The sequence below is a fragment of the Diplodia seriata genome (genome assembly GCF_021436955.1).
Source record: "Diplodia seriata strain FDS-637 chromosome Unknown scaffold_3, whole genome shotgun sequence".
NCBI lineage: Eukaryota > Fungi > Ascomycota > Dothideomycetes > Botryosphaeriales > Botryosphaeriaceae > Diplodia > Diplodia seriata.
In genome coordinates this window covers 826,740-846,929 of record NW_027117310.1, presented here as the reverse complement: position 1 = coordinate 846,929, position 20,190 = coordinate 826,740, and the positions used below count along the sequence as shown (strand labels likewise).

Below are 20,190 nucleotides of genomic sequence, written 5' to 3'. Positions count from 1 at the left end.
AGAAATTGGTGGTCGGGGGTGGGCGGGAAATCTTGAGACAGGACACGGGAAGAAGGGGTCGCCGCTGGGCTGCAAGAGGCCTCGCGTTCGCTGGTGCTGGGTCGCCGTGCAATGCAACAACGAGTACACGGACCGCGCCTGGAAGGCAGAAAGGCAGGGCTTAAGGCCTCTCGTTATACCCGCCTGGTCCCTGAGGCGGCCATGGTGATCTTCACAGAGTCATGCTCCTCGTCCAAAATTACTGTTGGACGACCGCGCAAGTTGTCTCTGCCGGGCCCTCGAGCGCCGCCCGGCTTCCCCTGAGGATCTGCGCCTAGCACACCCTGCAATTGGCCGCCGCGATCAGAGCGCGCATGGCCGCGAGCCCTGTGGAGGCGGGCGCGCGGGTCATGCTGGCACGCAAAAATCAGCGCTCAGCCGCCAGACAGACGACAGTCGGATAACGACCGAAGGGGCAGGAATGCGTGTGGCGGGCGATGTTAGCGCTGTGCATTCCAGGCGAGCATGCCGTCACGCAATTCCTCGACGGTGTCGGGCGCGGGATCCCTGCAGCGCCGCGTCCCCTCCATCCACCTGCAGGCGCTCGTCCGAGGTGTCTTATCGCTTATCGCTTTTCCGAGGCGCATGCAAGAGCGCGGCAAGCACAAACGCATGTCCCTGCTCTTAACGCACCAGACCCGCGGGGAAAATAGGCGTTTGCAGCTCGGTCTAGATGGTAGGACTTCCCTGCCGCTGCCAACCACAGCTCGCAGCTCCTCAACGTCTGCTTAGTGACGCTAAATACAGCTGACCGGCGCGCGCTCTCCCATTGGCTGGCGCACACCGGGCGGTCAGACTGCGGCCGGTGAACTTCGTCGTTGCCCGACGGGATAGCAGCCTCGAGCTCCAAGGTCGCGTCGCTCACTTCCCCGGTGAGCTTTCTTCAGAGCACCGCCGTCCGCTCTCAATCCCCCACAAGCGCCTCGCTTCCGCCGCGCTTTTCACAGATGGGCCCTGCATTGCTATGAGGGTTCTCACGTCAACGCCCGGGGCGAACGATCCTCACTCGGCCGACCTCCCGCCCTCACACACAGCTGCTACCGCCGCCCATCAGCACGACGACGAGCGCCCCGACACCCGCGACCGCCGAGACGGAGCACTAAGCCCACGCTCGTCATCCGCAACCAGAGCGCGTGACCACCGCAGCGGAACCATGACCGAATCTCGCGTGAACGGCGCAAACGGATCTGCGCCCGCACGACCGCCGATGCTGCGCGCAAAGACTGATTTGGGACCACGACACCACGACCGCCGGGTGCAAGATGAGGATGAGCCCGAGCACGGCGATGGAGAATGGACTATCCGACACGGGTGGGAATCTCAGCTCACTTCGGAGGAATACCAGAACCTGTTGAGCTCCACCTTTTTCATGTACTTCACCGACAAGAAGCATGAGACGAATGGAAATCCAAAGGACGACAGCGAAATCTACCCGCTCCAGGAATGGCGCATGAAGGACAGGCTGAAGACGGTTTCGGCTGTGCTCGCCCTTTGCCTGAACATTGGCGTGGATCCCCCAGACGTGATCAAGACGAACCCGTGTGCGAAGCTGGAGTGCTGGATCGACCCTACCATCTCGACGGGTACCTCGGGCCACACGCCTATGAACAACATTGGAAAGGCGCTGCAGACCCAGTATGAACAGCTGAGCATGCGCACCCGCTACAAGCTATGCCTTGATCCGACTGTCGACGAGACTCGCCGGTATTGCTCCACACTGCGCAAGAACGCCCGCAACGAACGGGTCCTGTTCCACTACAACGGTCATGGCGTACCGAGGCCGACCTCATCGGGAGAGATTTGGGTTTTCAACAGGAACTACACCCAGTACATCCCCATCTCGCTCTACGACCTACAATCGTGGCTTGGCGCGCCCAGCCTTTTCGTGTATGACTGCTCCGATGCAGGTCTCATCATCCAGAACTTCAACAAATTTGCTGAGAAGCACGAACAAGAAAATGCTGAGGTGCTGAGAAGGGAGCCTAATGCAGAAATCATGGACTTCAGCGACTGCATACATCTGGCAGCGTGCAGAGAGAAGGAAACTCTGCCGACCAACCCTGATCTCCCGGCCGACGTGTTCACGTCGTGCTTGACGACGCCCATTGAAATGGCTGTCCGCTTTTTCATCCTACAGAATCCTCTGCCAACGGGGATAACTCTTCAGGATGCGGCGAACATTCCAGGTCGCGTCTCTGAAAGGCGTACTCCGATTGGTGAGCTCAACTGGATCTTCACAGCTATCACCGATACCATCGCGTGGAACTCGCTGTCCAAGCCGCTGTTCAAGAAACTCTTCCGCCAGGATCTGATGGTTGCGGCTCTCTTCCGGAATTTCCTTTTAGCACAGCGCATTATGCGGGTTTATCATTGCCACCCTCAATGCTACCCCGAAATCCCCGAGACTCATGATCACCCGCTGTGGAAGAGCTGGGACCTTGCCGTGGAGATGATCCTCGCTCAGTTGCCAAACTTGATCGCCGCGGAACGAGGGGAGAAGCAATACGAATATCAGCACTCCAACTTCTTTGCGGAGCAGCTTACGGCCTTCGAGGTATATCTTGATCAGGGTGGTGCCATGGAGCAAAGAGTTCCTGAGCAACTTCCCATCGTCCTCCAGGTTCTCCTCAGTCAAGTGCATCGTCTCCGTGCTTTGATCTTACTCAGCAAATTCTTGGATCTTGGTCCTTGGGCTGTGAACCTAGCCTTGAGCATTGGGATCTTCCCTTACGTTCTGAAGCTTCTGCAATCACAGGCCATGGAATTGAAGCCCGTCATGGTCTTCATCTGGGCCCGCATCTTGGCAGTTGACCAGTCATGTCAGACCGATCTGCTCAAAGACAACGGATACACCTATTTCATCAGCATTCTCAACCCTAATTCGGGCATCCCAATCGGCAATCAAAGCGAACATCGCGCTATGTGTGCGTTCATTGTTGCCATGTTCTGCAAGGATTTCCACCAAGGCCAGGTGGTTTCTCTCAGTCCTGAAGTCTTTGAGAGCTGTCTGGGCCACCTTGGAGATCTCCACAATCCTCTTCTCCGTCAATGGTCATGCCTCTGTTTGAGCATGCTGTGGGTCGACTATCCTGAGGCCAAGTGGACTGGCATCCAAGTTCAGGCCCATCAACGCTTGCTTTTCTTGCGCACCGATCCGGTTGCCGAGGTGAGAGCATCAATGCTCCACGCCCTTACTACCTTCTTGGGCATTCCCGATGTCACTCCTCAGGTCGCACAAATTGAGGAGTCGATTGCTGGAAACCTATTATTCATGGCACATGATGGCAATAGCATGGTCCGGAAAGAACTTCTCGTCTTCTTCTCCACCTTCGTGGCACGATATGACAACAAGTTTGTCGTCGCTGCTTTCAAGCAGCTTCAGGAAGAGCGAAATGCTCTTCGAAAGTCCTATGAAGGTGTTGAGGAGGTTAATGGTGACGCAGGAACGGAGTCGCCCAGCGTTCTGCCACAGAACACCGTCTTCTCGGCCATGTGGAAGGATATTCTCATTCTTTCGGTTGATCCCAACCCTGAGGTTGCAGACAATGCTTGCGTAATAGTCGACTACGTGCTGAATGCAGTTCTTGAATCACCTCTTGCACCATACGCGCAAACTCTGATGGACGAGATCGCCCAGATCAGCGCTGAAGCCAAGAAGAAAGCCCCCCGTAGTTCCTACGCGGACCAATCTCATTCAGTACCGCAGCCATCTCAGTCAGCTGAACAGTCTGCTCAGGCAAAACAAGATGGCTTTTTGTCCGCCGGTATGCGCAGGACCGCAAGTGTTGCCGCGTCTCTCAAGAATCTTGCCTTCGGCTCGCACTCAAGCTCCGACGGAAGTCCAGTCAACAGCACGAAGAGCATGACCAGGTCCAATACGGTTGGATCGCGCGGACGCATCCCGAGCGAATGGAATCGGCCACCTGACGAAAAAGACTCGGTTCGCGCGGCGATGTCATCGAACGCTCCGGACAAGGTCCCAACAACGCGGACGTACAGGCGGCGTGACCTTCACCAACAGCCGAGCATACCTTTGAGGAGTAAGTTCTTCGAGTGGTCAGCGGAATACTTCCGCGAGCCGCAGATGAAGCCTACCGAGGGTGATGAACCTGGCAGCATGGACTATAACATGCGGCTGTGGCGCCGTAACCGTAATGATAAGATCATCGCGGAAACGCAGCCGCTGAAGGACGTTGCGGGAAGCAACCGGTGGGACCGGCCAAGAGGTTTCTTCAACAATGGCAGCCAGCCTCAGAAGATGTGCTTCCATCAGTTCGAGGAACATCTCATTGTCACTGACGACAGCGACACCGTTTGGTAAGTCAAGTACTCACTTTTTTGACCCTTAGAGAATCACCTACCTGATCCTTTTGCAGTGTCTGGGACTGGGAGCGCCACACTCGCCTCAACCGCTTTTCAAACGGCAATCCTGTTGGATCGAAGATGACGGAAGTTAAGTTCATCAACGAGGATGACCAGGCGTTGTTGATGACGGGATCATCCGATGGCGTCGTCAAGCTTTACCGTGACTACGAGGATCCGAACAAGGTCGAGCTTGTATCGGCTTTCCGCGCCCTGACAGATCTAGTTCCCAGCAACAGATATGCCGGGCTCGTCTTCGACTGGCAGCAAGGCCGTGGCCACATTTTGGTAGCGGGTGATGTTCGCGTGATCCGCGTGTGGAATGCCGGAAGCGAGACATGCACGCAGGTAAGCTTGGTCGCGTTTGGTGCGGATTTCGCTCGGTGCTGACTGCGATGACCAGGATATTAATGCCCGATCGGGCTCCTGCATCACCTCGCTTACATCGGACCAAGTCGAAGGCCAGGTGTTTGCTGCAGGCTTTGGCGACGGTGCCGTGCGCATCTACGACCAGCGCATGGAAAAGAAACGTGAAATGGTGAAGGTCTGGAAGGAGCACAAACAGTGGATCACAAACATCCATCTCCAACGCGGCGGTCAGCGCGAGCTTGTCAGCGCTTGTCGCGACGGCGAAGTCAAGCTGTGGGACATCCGCATGGATCGCAGTGTGAAGACTATCCAGGCGACAAGAGACACGCTCAGAAGCTTGAGTGTGCATGAGCACGCGCCGGTCTTCGCAGTGTACGTCTACCATTCCAGACCATTGCAGATGGGTACTGACAGCAACAGTGGTACCGAGCGTCACGTCGTCAAGCTGTTCAACCTGAACAGCGGTAAGTACCTCTCGAGCTTTGAGCCATACTCGGGCTTCCTGCAAAACAAGCGGTATACGCCCATCTCGACGACAGCCTTCCACCCACACCGGATGATGATTGCAGGCTCCGCGCTGCACGACTCACACATCAACATATATGAGTGCAGCGGACTGGGCAACTATCTTGATGGTGATCGCGAGTGAGATGCAAGACGCTAGACTGCTTCTCTTCTACTCCCTCTGGAGCTTGCGAGTCTTAGGCTCGTCTAGGGACTTCGATTCTTTCTTCCTGACCTAGGGTGCTCTGTAGCGACATGATTTTTTTTTCTTTTTCTCATGGGAACGGCTGATTAGTCACGGTTTGCATACTGCATTCGGTGGTGCTTCACATAGCGATGGCGTCTACGGCTACTAGTAATGATGGGATGGAGTGGGATGGGTGCGAGCGGGTTGCTTTTGCCCGCCGCTTGCTCTGCTTTCTGGACGGGCATGCTAAGGCTTGCGGGGGGTAATTAGTAAATCGAGCTTGAGTGCTTTGCGTTGAAGAGCGTATAATCGAGACCGTCGGTGTCCCTATGCAATGACCTTTGGAGCGGTGTTTTGAGTCATCCATTGTATGAGCTCACGATATACTAGCAAACCGGGAAGCCTTCCGGCTGCCCTCAAGCCCGGAAGGGGAAGGGCATTCATGGCTTTCCTTCGGCTTTATATTTCTTTTCCATCGAGCTGCAGGAATTCTGTGCCTGGGAATAATAATACGGCCTACCGAAATAGAAAGTCCAGGGCTCAGGATCGGCAGGACGGCGAAGCTTGGCTTGAGCGCGGGAGCACCCCACCACACGTCACCCCGCCTCGCCGGCGAACGGAATTTTCGACTCATATCAACAACCACCTCCGTCACTCCACACCCAACACGGTCACCGCACCCCGAGGCCCGTGCTATATATTCCGCTCCACACTCCGGTCGTCGATCCACACTTTCGAGTCCACAGACACCCACAATGGCTGAGAACGCTCCCCCCGCCGAAGGCGCTGCGCCGTCCAAGAACGCCCTGAAGAAGGCCCAGAAGGAGGCCGAGAAGGTTTGGGAGCCCGACTGTGCAGAGCCTACCGGACATGCGATTGACACAATTCTCCTCACAGGCTGCGAAGAAGGCGGCGGCGAAGGAGCGCGAAATGGCTGAGCGCCTCAAGCAGGGCGGCGGCGACGCCGGCCAGGACGTGTCCAAGGACGACTACGGCGAGCTTCCCATGATCGGCTCGGTCCCCTACACGCCGTCGGGCCAGCAGCGCGCCAAGTTCACGGAGCTCAAGGAGCAGGACGAGCCGGTCGTGTTCCGCTGCACCGTCATCAACGCCCGCTCGCAGTCGGCGAAGCTGGCCTTCCTCAACCTGCGCCAGGGCGCCGAGACGATCCAGGCGGTGGTGGCGGCGAGCGAGAAGCTGTCGCGGCAGATGGTCAAGTTCGCCGGCAGCGTCAACGCGCAGTCCATCGTGCTGGTCCACGGCCTGGTGCGCGGCGTCAAGGAGCCCATCAAGAGCGCGACGCTCAAGAACCTCGAGGTCCACATCCAGAAGCTGTACATCATCTCCAAGGCCGAGCCGCAGCTGCCGCTGCAGGTCGAGGACGCCGAGCGCCCGCTGCCCGAGGAGGGCGCCACCGCTGAGGAAGAGGCGGCCAAGGAGGGCGAGCGGCCGCGTGTGGCGCTGGCCACGCGCCTCGACAACCGCGTGCTGGACCTGCGCGCGACGCACAACCGCGCCATCTTCGCCATCAAGAGCGGCATCTGCGCGCTGTACGCCGAGTTCATGCAGGCCAAGGGCTTCACGCAGATCCAGACGCCCAAGCTGCTGGGCGCCGCGTCCGAGGGCGGCAGCAACGTCTTCGAGTGCACCTACTTCGACCGCAAGGCCTACCTGGCCCAGTCCCCGCAGCTGTACAAGCAGATGCTCGTCGCCGCCGGCTTCGAGCGCGTCTTCGAGGTCGGCCCCGTCTTCCGCGCCGAGAACAGCAACACGGCCCGCCATCTGACCGAGTTCACCGGTCTCGATATGGAGATGGCCTTCGAGGAGGACTACCACGAGGTCGTCGACCTGATCGTCGAGATGCTCCTGTTCATCTTCAAGGGCCTGCGCGAGCGCTACAGCAAGGAGACCGACATTGTCCGCGAGTGGGCCAGCGGCGGCAAGAACACCATTGAGGACTTCAAGCTGCCCGAGGACGGCAAGGTCCCCATCATCCCCTTTAAGGACGGTGTCAAGATGCTTCGCGAAGCCGGAGAGGAGCTTGGCGACTACGAGGATCTGAGCACCCCTCAAGAGAAGCTCCTCGGCAAGCTCGTGCTCGAAAAGTACGGGTCCGACTTCTACGTCCTCGACCAGTTCCCGCTCGCCGTGCGCCCCTTCTACACCATGCCCTCGCCGCACGACCCGCAGCTGTCCAACTCGTACGACATGTTCATGCGCGGCCAGGAGATCATGTCGGGCGCCCAGCGCGTCCACGACCCGACCTTGCTCGTCCAGCGCTGCAAGGGCATGGACCCGCCCGTCGACCCCGCCGGCCCCGGCCTCAAGGACTACGTCGACGGCTTCCGCTACGGCTGCCCGCCCCACGCCGGCGGCGGCTTCGGCCTCGAGCGCATCGTCAGCTTCTGGGCCGGCGTCGGCAACGTCCGCCTCGCCAGCCTGTTCCCCCGCGATCCCCAGAGGATCTTGCCGTAAGCGGAAGGGGAGGAGAAGAAGAAGTCGAAGAAGAAGGTGAAGAAAGGAACACGCCAGGATGGGATGTGTTTGGAGTGGAGAGAGAGAGGGGGGGAGGCATCGTCAAAAAGATAACGGATTGGTCATGTTTCCTGATCAAGTGGATATACACAGACAGACATGTTTTGCAGACCAAAAGAGCAGCAACAACGAATAGAAGAAGAAAAGTAGTCCGACTGATTGTGATCCCCCCGAGGATGAAATGCAGCTGATCAGATGTACACTTTCAAAAGCAACGTCGAATGGGCATATACGTACGCACTATGTGCGCGCGCTAAAACTACCTAAGCCTACTACCCATAATACATACCCTCCTTCGAGTAAGTAGTAGGTAGCCCCCGGTAAGAATGAACTTTGACTCCAAACTTCCCGTCACCAAAATGCAGCAGCGGAGCTCTATCTACCCTACGCCGTGTCAATGTTGAAAGCCAACAATCCCCCCTCCACCTCCCCCTCCCCCAACCCAGCCAAATCCCATCATTCTCGAAGAAAAAAAAAAAAAACCGCTAGATCAATCATCATCCCCTCTTTATTAAAACCACCGCCTCCCCTTTAGCTTCCCCCACCATCGATCATGCTCGCCCTCCTCCCTCGGCCCCTCCCACCACAAAACCCTCCCTTCTCCCGTTCCGGCGCTCCAATCGCCGCCAGCAGCAGCGGCACTGCTGCTACCACCACCCCTCCCCACGCCCACGCCGACATCGATGTCGAAAACCGTCCCCCATCCCGCGCTGTGGCCGAGGCAAAAGCTGGCGCGGACGACGACGCCGGCGCCGGCGCCGGCGCCGCGCGCCGCGGGCCCGCAGCCGGGGCTCTGCGCGCGGGCCTTGGCGCGGGGCGACAGGTAGGGCCCCATCTGGCGGGCGACCTGGCCGGCGAGGGCGCGCGGCGCGTACATGGAGTTGAGCCGGCGCGGCCACGACAGCGGGCGCGACGACGCGAGGACCGGCTCGGGCCCGGTGATGGGGTCGCCCGTGACGGCGACGAGGTGGTGGGTTGTGTTGTGCTGGGCGATGGCGGCCGGGGGTTGGTGCATGTTGTTGTTTTCGGGGGATTGCGGGGGTTGTTGTTGTTGTTGTTGTTGTTGTTGTTGCGCTTGGGCGACTTCTTCTGGTGGGTCTGGGAGGGGGTGTGGGTTGGTCGGGTTGGCGGCGATGTGGTCTTGGAGGTCTTGGTTGAATTGGAGTTCGGGTTGGAGGTCTTGGTAGAATTGGAGTTCGGGGTCAGCGGCTCCGGGAGGGGTGGTCGGCGGATGGGGTGAAGGGGGTGTTGGTGGCCGCATTTCCTCGTCACTGTCTTCGATGTTGAAGTCTGATTCGGATGCCGAGTCGTTGTCGGGGATGATGGTCATCATGGCTGTCGTCTCTGGGTCACGGGTGTTGAGCCAAAATTGTATGATTTCTTCATCGCGGTGGCGGTCCTCGTAGTTTGTGTCCAACCACATGCTCATGGTTAGGTACTTTAGGTTGTGGAAGTGTCGTAGCGGTGAGAGCAGCGGGTGCGAGAGCTCTGTGGGGGCAAAAAGAATCGGTGCGCCTACGTATCCGCAGAACTTGAGCTCGGTGACCGTGTCGGCGTGGAATGATGCGACGGTATGCAGCATCAGGGACGAACGGAGCCAGTCATACTGGGGTACGTATTGGAAGTCTGACCCAGGCGGGCTAGGATCTTTCGCTGCCGTCTCCTTCAAGGCGTTCAAGTCCTCTTCATCGAGGTCCCAAACATCATCAGCAACTACTTGGACCAAGTCGCTACTTCCCCAGCAGTTCCCGATCGGACTCGCATTCGCGATCATGACGATCTTGTTGAGGGGGCATTGCCACAGCGCTCGAATAGTCTCGTGCTTCTCCTCACGAGGTATGCCACCTTCCATCTTCAAGTGTTCGACCTTGGTCATTCGAGAGGCAAACTTGGTGATGAAATGCCACCGCCGTCCCTTGGCTCCCAAGGGGTACCTGAAATCACCCAAGTGATGGCTTTCCGCATCAGGATGAAACGTGGTATCCACGCGTAGTTCCCTCAAGGTGCGGGCAAGATTGGAGATCACGCGATCTTGCTGGATTGCCGCCTGGCCCTCAGGGCGTTGGTGGCTGAAGAAGTTCTCCATGGGCCAGGAAAGACATGAGATATTTGGGTGGGCTTCCATGAAATCCAAGAAGTCGATAACTGGTGCTGGAGAGCCAGGTGTGTCTAGTCTATCAAGTAGATATGTCCCGCGTGGTAAACTGTGACAAGAGCATAAGAAAAGGCTTCGCAAGAGAACTCAGGAGGCTTACTTTGTCCAAGGAGTCATGACGTTGCGCAGCTGGAAGGCGCGGAGATGGGGGAAGCGCAAATGGCTCAAGCGCGAAAACATATCCCTAACAAGCCATTCCTCGCGACTTCGGTAGGCGTCATCAGATAGTAGCATATCAAGATTTAACGACGTTAATGTAGCAGCGGAGTCCCTCAAGAGAAGCGTGAGGAAAATGGATTGGGAAGTAGGCCGAGTCCTTTCGAATTGCTGATCTTCAGGCACATCAGTGGAATCCAGGAATTCTGTGACTTCGGGTAGAGCGTCATAGATGAACTGGTCTAGCCGGGTCGACTCCAATAGCGAGGGCGGAGAAACTGGAGCGCCATTGGGGACCACTTTGTCTATGGTGGTAATGTATTCCCCTCCTATGCCATTCTGCAGCATCCTCTTATGGATTTGTGCCCTACTCAGAGCCATGCCCTGGGTTACGACATTTGTCTGTGTGAGGTCATTGAGATAGCTCAGGCGCCTGAGCCTCAGGCTTGTAATACCCGAGAGGTCAGGCCAAAATGATGAACCGATCGGACCAGGTTCGGGCATAGCAAGTGAGCAATACTCAAGCCAGAGCCGCTTCAAAGGCCCATTTCTGGGGCGATGTGGATGCAAGAAGCCCCAGATAAGGCCATAAGTGAGGAAGTAGTGCCCATATATGATCCTCAGCGTGTGTACGTTTGTCATGTTTCGGATGGCCAGCATGAGGAGCTTATGGGTGCGGCTATCGGTGGAGAGAGTAAGCGAACGGAAGCAAAAGAGCGGGAGCTCGTGGTAGATGCTAGGCGTCGGGAGGTGGCAGCGGTGGAGGACGGTCTGGACATGGCAGGCAATGTCGGGCTTGCTGCAGCATGTCAACAGGTAGCTCTTGGACACATGTACCTGTGGCCTCACGTTGCCAGCACCAGCAGCTTTTTAATTATAGGAGTATCATCGTGCTCGTCGGCCAACTCGTCGATGACTCGGCGGGCTCGGAGCTGCGGCCTCGATGCGCGCGGGTGTAGGGTCCAGCAATCCTTGAGCTCGACATCTCTCCAGAGCAGCGGAATGGCCAGGCGGTAGCCCCAGCGGCAAGCTTGGGCGAGCTCGAACAGGTCGCCGAGGTCGAGGTACTGGAGAATGTCGAGCACGAGCTCGTCCGGCAGCGACACTAGATGCTGAAACGCGGTTAGAAGGGCTCTCGGTTGCGGTGTAGGGCAGTCAGGCTAGCTTACCGGCTGGCCAGGCTCAAGCGGACGCATGGTGGCGACGACAAATGGCAGCGCGCTGCAGAGGGTTGCAGCGACAAGATGCGATGCGAGGCGGGGGGAGGGTCGGCAAGCTGGAGGGATCAGCCAGGCGCGGCCCAAGCTCCTTTTGCCGCGACGCGCGCGTTGTGCTGCCTACGTCACCGCCTGGGCGCGTCGCTATAATGATTTCTCCATCTGGACTCTTATCATGAATCAAGCAATGTGCTTTGCTTACTACTTAAGGTAAAACCCAAACCTTGTGCGTTGGGCCAACCGTCCAGCGGCCTAGCGCTCCACCACCTCATTCTACACTTGAATTCAAACAATAATTGCCTCGATCCTCGGGACTCCTTTGAAATATGTGCACAATATGAACATTACGAAAGTAAACACTCCAAGCGTCAGTCGTCCACAGCATACACCCCCCACAGGAGAATGTGAAACAGAAAAAGAGTCGAGAACCACGCTCACGGCGACAAAATCCACCTGTAAATGCACAAATTCCCATTGTCGGGACACACGTCCTTCCGATCCAACTGCTTGTCGACCGGCCCCGTCGGGCCACTCGCATACTTCGCAACCGCACCACCAAACAGCAGCTGCTGCCTGTCGTCGTCCTCGGGATACTCCTCGTCGCCCCACTTGCCGAGGAAGTTGAGCCACGATGTCGGGGCTGAGCCGTCGCCGAGCGGGGTGAAGGTCGGGGTGCCGGTGGCGTTGGTGTAGTTGTAGAAGTAAGCGGAAAGCAGCGGGTCCCAGAGCAGGCCGCCGTCGTCGGGTCCCTCGGTGTGGTCGAGCAGCAGGCCGGCGGGCAGGTTGAGGTTAGGGATGGTGTGGTCGTGTCCGCCGGGGATGGCGTAGTTGGCATGCGTGCCGTTGCCGACGTAGTTGATGGGCTGCGCGGGTACGTTAGTTGGCTTTCTTCTCCTCGGGCATCCAACTCACGCGGTCGCCGGATTTGTGCAGGATGTCGTAGGCAAAGTTTTGGCCGTTGGCGTGCTGCGAGTACCACACCCATTTCGGCACGCCGTTCTCGAAGCGCACCATGTTGTGCTCCCAGTCACCGACGTGGTTTCCTACTTGGAGGTCGAGCACCACGCCGCCCCAGTTGTACGCGTAGAAGTACATGTAGAAGGCGTCGACCGTCCCGTTGCCTTTGTCATTGACGATGACGGCTGCGGTGGTGGCGTCGTCGGTCTTTCCGTTGCAGTCGGGTTTCACGCCCCTAAGCCAGGGCGGAACCTGCGTGATATCATCCTTCGAGGTGAGGTAGACTTCTTCACCGAATGAGTTAAGAGAATCGAGGTTGTTGAGAGTGAGTGGGGATTCTGCGTCAGACACAACTTTGAAATCAATCTCCGGTTGGGTATTGTCAATTTGTGCTTGAAAGTCGGACGGATAGTAGGCGTCTTCGTGGTGGATGTAGCTTAGCGGCGCTGTATAGCGAGAAACATCAGCCTTCCTAGTAACTACTTCAGAAGTACCTAAGTACAAAGTAAACAGAGCAACGCAGAGATGGTTTGAACGAGAGAAACAACAGTACATCAAGCGCGTTGCATATACTGCTTCATGAAAAAAAAAAAAAAAAACCAGTCAGCTTTCCACCCCAAGCTCCATCACTGCACCAGTGACAGCAACAAGAAAATATTCACCCACCATAATCCAGCACAAACTGCGGTACACCTTCCAGCGCACGTTCTGAAAGAGCACCCCGGGCTTGCACCTTCTCAGAGCATTGAGCGCGGGCCAGCTGCGCCGCAAGCAGCACTCCACCGCCAGCACGCTTCGCAAACCGCATAACGATCGGCAGGAGGATGACCGGTCAAGGACCTCGGAAAGTAGTGGCGTCTGGACGGCAAAGGACGATGGGGGTAGTAGCAAACAATAATGAGTCGCTATTGCATGCAAACGAAAGCTGGGACCAGCGTTATGTGTGCTAATATAATCCGGTTGCCTCCTCGCGACTGGATTAGGCCGATGGAGCGAACAGAGACAGATAAAACGAAGGATTCCAGAAATCAGAATGGACCAGCTCAAGCCACGTCCGAACGACGCTGAGCTATCGGGGTATAAGTATATATGCAAACGTGCCGATAATCTCCAGCACCCATGTCCATGGTCATGAGCAGCCCTGACAGGCGGGCGTCGATCACCCAGCATTTCAGGGTTGGAATAGCGTAAGAAGCGGGAGAGGCCAGGGCACCTACATCTACCCCACCACAAGATCCAGGTCAGCCACTCATGCCGCAAAAGCATGCAGGCCAAAAGGGGCCCGTGGCGAACGAAGCGGGTGGATGCCGGGGCCGACCGCGAATCGCGGTGCATGTTGTGGATGGTGTGGCAACTGGATCCCGCTCCGGGTCATCTTGAGCGCGTGGGCCATCGTGGTAGGTCGTGCGTGCGCATCATGGACGTCTCGGTTTCCCGTGCTTATTTGGTTAAGGTTGCTTGCTCTTATGCGCTCTGCCGGGCCTGTTCGCTGGTTTGCCCCATCCTGTTTCTAGAAGCCGCGTTGTTACTAGCCCGGCGGCAGGAACGAATGAGAAGCCGAACAGGCCAACATTCATGGCGGAAAGAGATGGGAGATGAAGAGCGAAGGCAGAAGAGGAAGTATCCACCTCACCATCACCCGTCGGGCCTAAGGCCCACTGAGATAACCAGCCGACGACAGAGCGGGCTGCCCGTATGACAGCAGCCGGACGCCTTCGCAGCCAGAGCGTGAAGGGCGTGCGTGCCTGGTTGGCGCCACCCGAACCCCGTGCGGGGTGAGTCGAAATAAGACCCTCAAGATGCTCTGGCCAATCCTCGTCCGCGCCTCAGCCACACGAAACAGGATCGCCGAACGAAGGGGGCAGTGGCAGTGGTCGGCGGAGGCGCAAATCAGGAAAAGGCAAATCAGCACCTCGGAACCGGTTTGTCTCCCCACCTGCATCGACTGGACCCGTTGGTGACCCAGGAAGAAGAAAACGCGGAAAGACGGGTGTTGAGGGGCTGAAGCACGGCGTCGCCGATACGTACCTGCCATACACGGAAGGGACGCATCTCCCGGCTGCCGGCTTGCATGTCGATCGCTCCTGCAGTACCTATTCGGATGTGCATTTGGCACGACGTCGCGATTAGGGGCGCCCGCCTTCGCCAGCCAAGAGAGAACGTGCTTCGGCCCGGCGCCGCGCATGGTTGCTTGTTTGGCGGCCCTAAACAATCCCACGCGCACTAGGCTGCGTAGCAATCGGAACGCGTGGGGAGCTAAAACTAGAGACGGTGTGCTCTTCTGCTTTTGCTTTGTGAATGGCTGGTTGACGCGGTAGCACTGGCACCAAGACCATGCGCGCGTGCGCAGAGCCACGCGAAACCCGAGGTGTGCTGCTGACAGCAACACGTCCCCGAGACATGCATGCATCAATACCACCTCATCCTCTCGTCATGGGAACTGAAGGCCTGGGACTATCGTGACCGTGACGCTGATCCATGGGACGTCGACCCGGAAATGCCTTCGTGCCGCCCGGCCGTTCGTTGTTCTCGAGTCTTGCCCCGTGAGCCTCATCAACTTGTAACTCTCAGTGGTCCCACCAAGTCGTGGATATTTGTATTACTATTAAGTTGCTACTCCTAGCTCTGCCCGTGTGACCAATAGCGGAAACGTTTTCCAAAACAAAGACTCCACGGCAGAGGCATGCAAAGCAGCATCCAAAACACCTCTGCCCCCCGTCCATCGCCCTCTAATCCGTATACCGTCATATGCATGTTCTCCGATGCGGAAGTGCAACTCGTTGCTTGGCTCTGCTCCCCTCCTCTAGGTTCTCCTGTGCTAATTCCATCTAATGTCAAGAATAAATTGGGTATTACGCCGTCAAAGAGACTGCGAATTAAAAACTTGCTTGCGACGCTGGCTCCAACGATACGGCGGGAAGAATATGCAGAATTGAATGGATCAAAAGCGGTCTTCCTGTGCGTGAGCCGAGGCGCTCTCGGAGTGCCGTACTCACGCGCGGCGTCTGAGAAGAATACCCATGCTCGGACTCGGTCCGTTGCTTAGATAACATACTGCAAGCTGGAGTCAGCACATCATCATCGAATCTCTTGAGGGTGCAACTTACAGGGATGAAAAGATACGGCACTTGGCGCTCGTACTCCTTCCACGCCTCACCGTACCGCTCCCTGCAGCGCTGGATGTCTCTCAGCGCACGGTGCACAATCATGCAGCTGAAGAAGAACGGGTAAAACCACGGGAACGGGCTGGCGAACCCGCAGATGAGACCCCAGTTAAGCGCAAAGTACAGGTCGCAGCTGTAGTGGACCTTGCGCGCAAGACCATACCAGCCGTCCGCGAGGAGATCCTTGCCAGTATCCGTCTGAATGACCTTGGGGTTGTGCACCTCACGCCATGGCAGGACGGGGAACGTCTTGCGGTCGTAGTCGGACCCACGCTCCTTGCGGCGGAAGTGGTTCTTCTGGCTGTTCGCCGTGTCCCAGACCCAGTAGACAAACAGGTAGGCGGGGAACATCACTGCGAGGAGCCACTTGGAGTGGGCGTATTCGGATGGGTGGTGGTTGGCGAGGTAGAGAGTGCAGTGGCAGTAACTGAGCGGCACGCCGGCCAGGTTCCAGAAAGTAAGCATGAAGCCAAGCTTCTCAAAGTACATGTCCCTAGCAATGTCATGTTAATGGTGTTGCACGATGCTATGCGCATGCCAGATCTACATACCAGGTGGTGACGATCATCTCCTCGCCCTTGGAGCAAGCGTTCGCGTAGAGCCAGTGGGCCATGAGGAGGAAGCAGACCTCGCCAGAGACGTAGCCGTAGTTCTCATACTGCCTCGCCGCCGTACCGAGAGTGAGGAAGTAAAGAATAAACCAAGGCATTCTGACTTCGAAGAACATCTTCCAGTCCAGCCATCCGAAGAGGCGCGGGTTTAATTCAGCGCCCATAAAAAAGTCGTAGACCGGGTAGCCCGTCATACGGACTGTAGCCCCGCGAATGTGGGCGCTGATGTAGAAATAAAAGCTCATCAGGAAACCCGAGATGATCGCGACAGTCATGAGAGGGCCGAACTCGTCGATCAAGGTGTACAGCTTGAAGTGGCCAGTGTAGTGCAGAGTCAGGCCCAGAACGATGCTCGTGTACCAGCTCCAAACCGCGGAGCAATAGTACTCGAGCTGCTGACCGCCGAGGTGCGGTAACGCCTGACCCTTGGAGTACACGCCAGGCATGAACAGGTAGAAGACGATCTGGATAGCCATGAAGGTCCAGTAGATGGTCCAGGCGCGCGCATGGGGGAATGCGTGCTCGTAGCACATCTGGAACATGTGCTGGAAGAACTCTCCCAGGCTCTGGCCCTCAGCCGGCGTGGGGGGACGGCCATCGTAGAATGTCGCGCCCAACCACATGTAGTACATCAACATGGGGAAGCCAATCATCATGGCTCCCGTGCCCCACGAACCGCCAAACTCGAAGTGTGGGGAGACCTCCGTCATGGTCGGGTCGACGACCTGTTTCGCAGGCTTCTCGATCTTGACATGGCCGTTGGCGTGGCCGTTGGCCGAATATCCGTTGGCATGGCCGTTCGAACCGTTGGCGAAGCCGTTCGCGTGACCATTGGCGAAGCCGTTTGCGTGGCCGTTCGAAAGGGGCTCTTCGGTCTTGATCGGGACGGCGTCGGGAACCGGCGTTCCATTCTCAGAGGAATCGCCGTCGCTGGACTGGAGGGCAAGTTTGCGCGTCGTGCGGCGGCGGCCAGGAGTCTCGACGAATCCCGGCTGGGAGACTTTCCTGTTGCTGGAGGTCAGGATCTCGAAGCATGATGGCGCTGGGGATGCGCAAGACGACGCGGCGCAGGCCAATTGGCGCGGCGTTTCGGATGCGCGGTGCCGTCCTGTCGCTTGCAGGGCGGTATAAATACCTGGGCGTGGCTCCCGTCTGCGAACGCGTCACTCGCTGAGACATGGTTAAGGAGACCAAGGGGCGGTCTGAACGGCAGTAGCAATGGCGATGAGGGTGAGCGGCGAGCGGACGGGGGAGCGCAAATTCCCTGGGGCAGCGCAGGCGGATGTGCAAGACTGAGGGCCTCCTGCTCTGCGCGACTCAGTGCTTTTGCAGAGGTTGTTGTTGCAAATCGTACCTCCCTCGGCCTGTGGACAATGAGACACCGCCAAATTTGAGAAGGCCCGCTGCCGCCGCCGCCGTGCTCAAGCTAACGCCCAAATTACATCACTACGAGTACAACTCACATTGCTTTTCAACACCCCTGTCACCTTGCATTCACCGCCGCCATCGGTAGTGCTGTTAGAATCTGCTAAACGTGCTGTGTGTCGAGGAAATTTTGTTTACACTAAATACCAAGATGCCGACCTTCCTTCGCGGAGCCGCCCTGCAAGGTACCCGGTTCGTCCCGGCCAATCACGTCCCTGATAATATTCCTCCGCCCTCACGCCCCTCTCCGCACATTGGTGCTCATCAGTGTTATCTTCTTTTTCTTCTTCTTTCCTCCACCGCCTCCGCCGCCTCCGCCGCCTCCGTTGCCCCCTGCTCCAGCACTGGAGCTCTCGCCATTCCCAAGAGACATGGCCTGTGCCTGCGCAATCATTGCATCCTCCCCTAGCAGTTCTTTTTCCCAGCCCTGGAGCCAGCCATCATCCGCGTCGTGCTCGTGTACAGATGCTTGCAACACCGGGCTTGATCCTGGAATGGCTGTCGTGCCCCAGACTGTTCGTGGCGCACTCGGACTCGTCGACGGAGAAGCGAGCGACGCAAAGGCAGACCCTTGCCGTTGGGCGTACGGAGGTGACGACGAAGCCCCATCAGCTTCGACAGACCCTGAAACCTCTGCAGATCCCAAGGGCTGGAAGTCGTCGGCTGTAAAGCCCGTGTTGGAGATACTGTTCCTTTTCCGTCGAGCTTGTGCGTACGCCTTTTGGTCCTCCTCTCTTTCCGCCCGCACTCGCGCCTTCTCCTCCTTCATCTCCTTGTCATGGTTTCGCTTCCGTCTCCGCTCGATCTCGCTTTTGAACTTCTCTAGAATCTCGGGAGCAACCGTGTCCGTCCAATCGCATTCTAGAAAGCCAACTTCGCATCCGTATGGTAAGTGCCCCAGGTACTTTGTGCGCTTACGCAAGTCGTCATCTACAACGTGACCGGTCGACACTCGTTCTACTCTTGGCAAAATTGTTGAAGGGAAAGAAGCAAAGTTACCAAATGCGGCTTTAAGGATACGAATGTCCAAGGGCGAAAGGTAGTAGTGAAGCAAGGCTTGGTAAAAGTAGTACTCGGATGGCGTCTGGCCATCGGGTTGACGGTTGCGGAACTCGGCCAGGGACTTTGAGAGATTGCTTGTACTCGTCGACTGCTGCTCGCCGGAGCTGTCCAGAGAAATTTGCTCAGAAACAGCGCTTTCAGGTTGAACAACGGTGTTCGTCGGTACGAGTTCTTCTTCGTTGGATGGTGTTTGCTCAAGATTCGAGACTGCAGGGGCAGTATGAGATGTGTTGATGTCCGATTCCTCCGCCAGTACACCGGATTTCTTTGCCTTGTTCTCTGGCGGCTTCGTGGCAGACGTGGGCGGGTTTCCGATACCCTTGACCTTTTCCTTCGATTCCTTGATCATCCTGATAGCTTTCTTTGTCCACTCCATATTGTCCTCGCCAAACATAACTTCGTCCTCTCTAGCTTGACGATCGATTTCTCGAATGTCTCTTTCCAACTGCTCAGCCATGTAGTCCTCGCTGCCCTTCATGATCCGGGCAAAGTCCATGACCTCAGCAGCTATGTACCAAGGCACCTCTTCGCCCTTTGGCAGGGCATCTGCACCATCTCTGGGCAGGGCAAGCATGCTGCCAGAGGACCGCATGACTAGTCGTAGAACGACGTCTGCACCCTCTCGAGGAGGCTCACCTTCCTGACCAATGTAAAATCGCGTAGGTCTAGTGTCGGACAAGTAAATGTTGTCTTCGCAAATGGGACACTTTTTCGATTTCGCCTTCTTCTCGGGAAGCTTGGTCTCGACCTCGGCATGCATGAAACGAATCAGGCATGGCAAGCAAAAGATATGGCCACATTTCGCCATCCGAGGGGCGACGGGTGTTTCCAAACAGATTGGGCAGGAAGCAGACTGCGACTGAGCAGACGCCAGAACCTGTAGGACATTGTTCCAGTCCAGGTGGACATCCGCATCAATGGCTTGCTTTTGATAGTCACCACGAGGGTCGACAATGAAGCGATAGTTCGCATGGACATATCTGGGGCACGTTAGAGCGCTCCGATAAGACGCAATCATGCATCCGCTCACCTCGCCTTGTCCACCGCATGGTAGCCCGAGCCGGGGCCCCATGCTGGATTTCTCCTGTAGGAACGACCGTATCCGTGTCCGTGATTCTGAGGGCGCGGGGGCAGACTGAAGTTCATCAGATGGGTGATGGAAGTCTGGCCCTTGCGGCTGCCGGTGGAACGCATGGCGACCTGTGCCGCGCCTCATATCAGCGTCGCATTCACCAAAGGGAAAGTGGCAGGAAGCTTACAGCTTCCGCAATGGCATCCTCATTCGCCAGCCCAGGGCGTTTAGAAGGCTTGTGTTTCTTCTTTGAGGCCTGGTTGTGGCGTGGCGAGGGGTAAGCTCGCGACGCTGCCCCCGCTCCGAAACTGCCAGAACCTCCGGCGCGACGTTGACTGTAGCTGTCGCCAGCGGATGACGAGCCGGATTGCGCTT

The 20,190-nt window shown here is 57.3% G+C and overlaps 5 protein-coding genes across 5 annotated transcripts; 2 read left to right on the top strand and 3 right to left on the bottom strand.

Annotated features, from left to right (window-relative positions):
- Nucleotides 1-1,192: 1,192 nt before the first annotated feature.
- KOG1 (Target of rapamycin complex 1 subunit kog1) lies at nt 1,193-5,419 on the top strand (the record flags this gene model as incomplete). Its single annotated transcript, XM_066774470.1, has 3 exons — nt 1,193-4,356; nt 4,416-4,749; nt 4,805-5,419. The coding sequence occupies 3 exons, from the start codon at nt 1,193-1,195 to the stop codon at nt 5,417-5,419; spliced, it is 4,113 nt and encodes a 1,370-aa protein (XP_066634589.1).
- A 797-nt stretch (nt 5,420-6,216) lies between these two features.
- Nucleotides 6,217-7,936, top strand: SLS55_002989 (uncharacterized protein; the record flags this gene model as incomplete). Its single annotated transcript, XM_066774469.1, has 2 exons — nt 6,217-6,297; nt 6,359-7,936. 2 exons carry the CDS (start codon nt 6,217-6,219, stop codon nt 7,934-7,936), a joined length of 1,659 nt encoding a protein of 552 aa, XP_066634588.1.
- Nucleotides 7,937-8,507: 571 nt separating this feature from the next.
- On the bottom strand, nt 8,508-10,347 carry SLS55_002988 (uncharacterized protein; the record flags this gene model as incomplete). Its single annotated transcript, XM_066774468.1, has 3 exons — nt 8,508-9,863; nt 9,904-9,911; nt 10,341-10,347. The coding sequence occupies 3 exons, from the start codon at nt 10,345-10,347 to the stop codon at nt 8,508-8,510; spliced, it is 1,371 nt and encodes a 456-aa protein (XP_066634587.1).
- Nucleotides 10,348-11,152: 805 nt separating this feature from the next.
- Nucleotides 11,153-13,289, bottom strand: SLS55_002987 (uncharacterized protein; the record flags this gene model as incomplete). Its single annotated transcript, XM_066774467.1, has 5 exons — nt 11,153-11,419; nt 11,477-11,528; nt 11,963-12,387; nt 12,437-12,975; nt 13,148-13,289. 5 exons carry the CDS (start codon nt 13,287-13,289, stop codon nt 11,153-11,155), a joined length of 1,425 nt encoding a protein of 474 aa, XP_066634586.1.
- A 2,234-nt stretch (nt 13,290-15,523) lies between these two features.
- On the bottom strand, nt 15,524-19,937 carry SLS55_002986 (uncharacterized protein; the record flags this gene model as incomplete). The annotated part of the gene is made up of 5 exons (XM_066774466.1): nt 15,524-15,535; nt 15,589-16,138; nt 16,197-17,298; nt 18,369-19,723; nt 19,774-19,937. The coding sequence occupies 5 exons, from the start codon at nt 19,935-19,937 to the stop codon at nt 15,524-15,526; spliced, it is 3,183 nt and encodes a 1,060-aa protein (XP_066634585.1).
- Between the last annotated feature and the right edge of the window lie 253 nt (nt 19,938-20,190).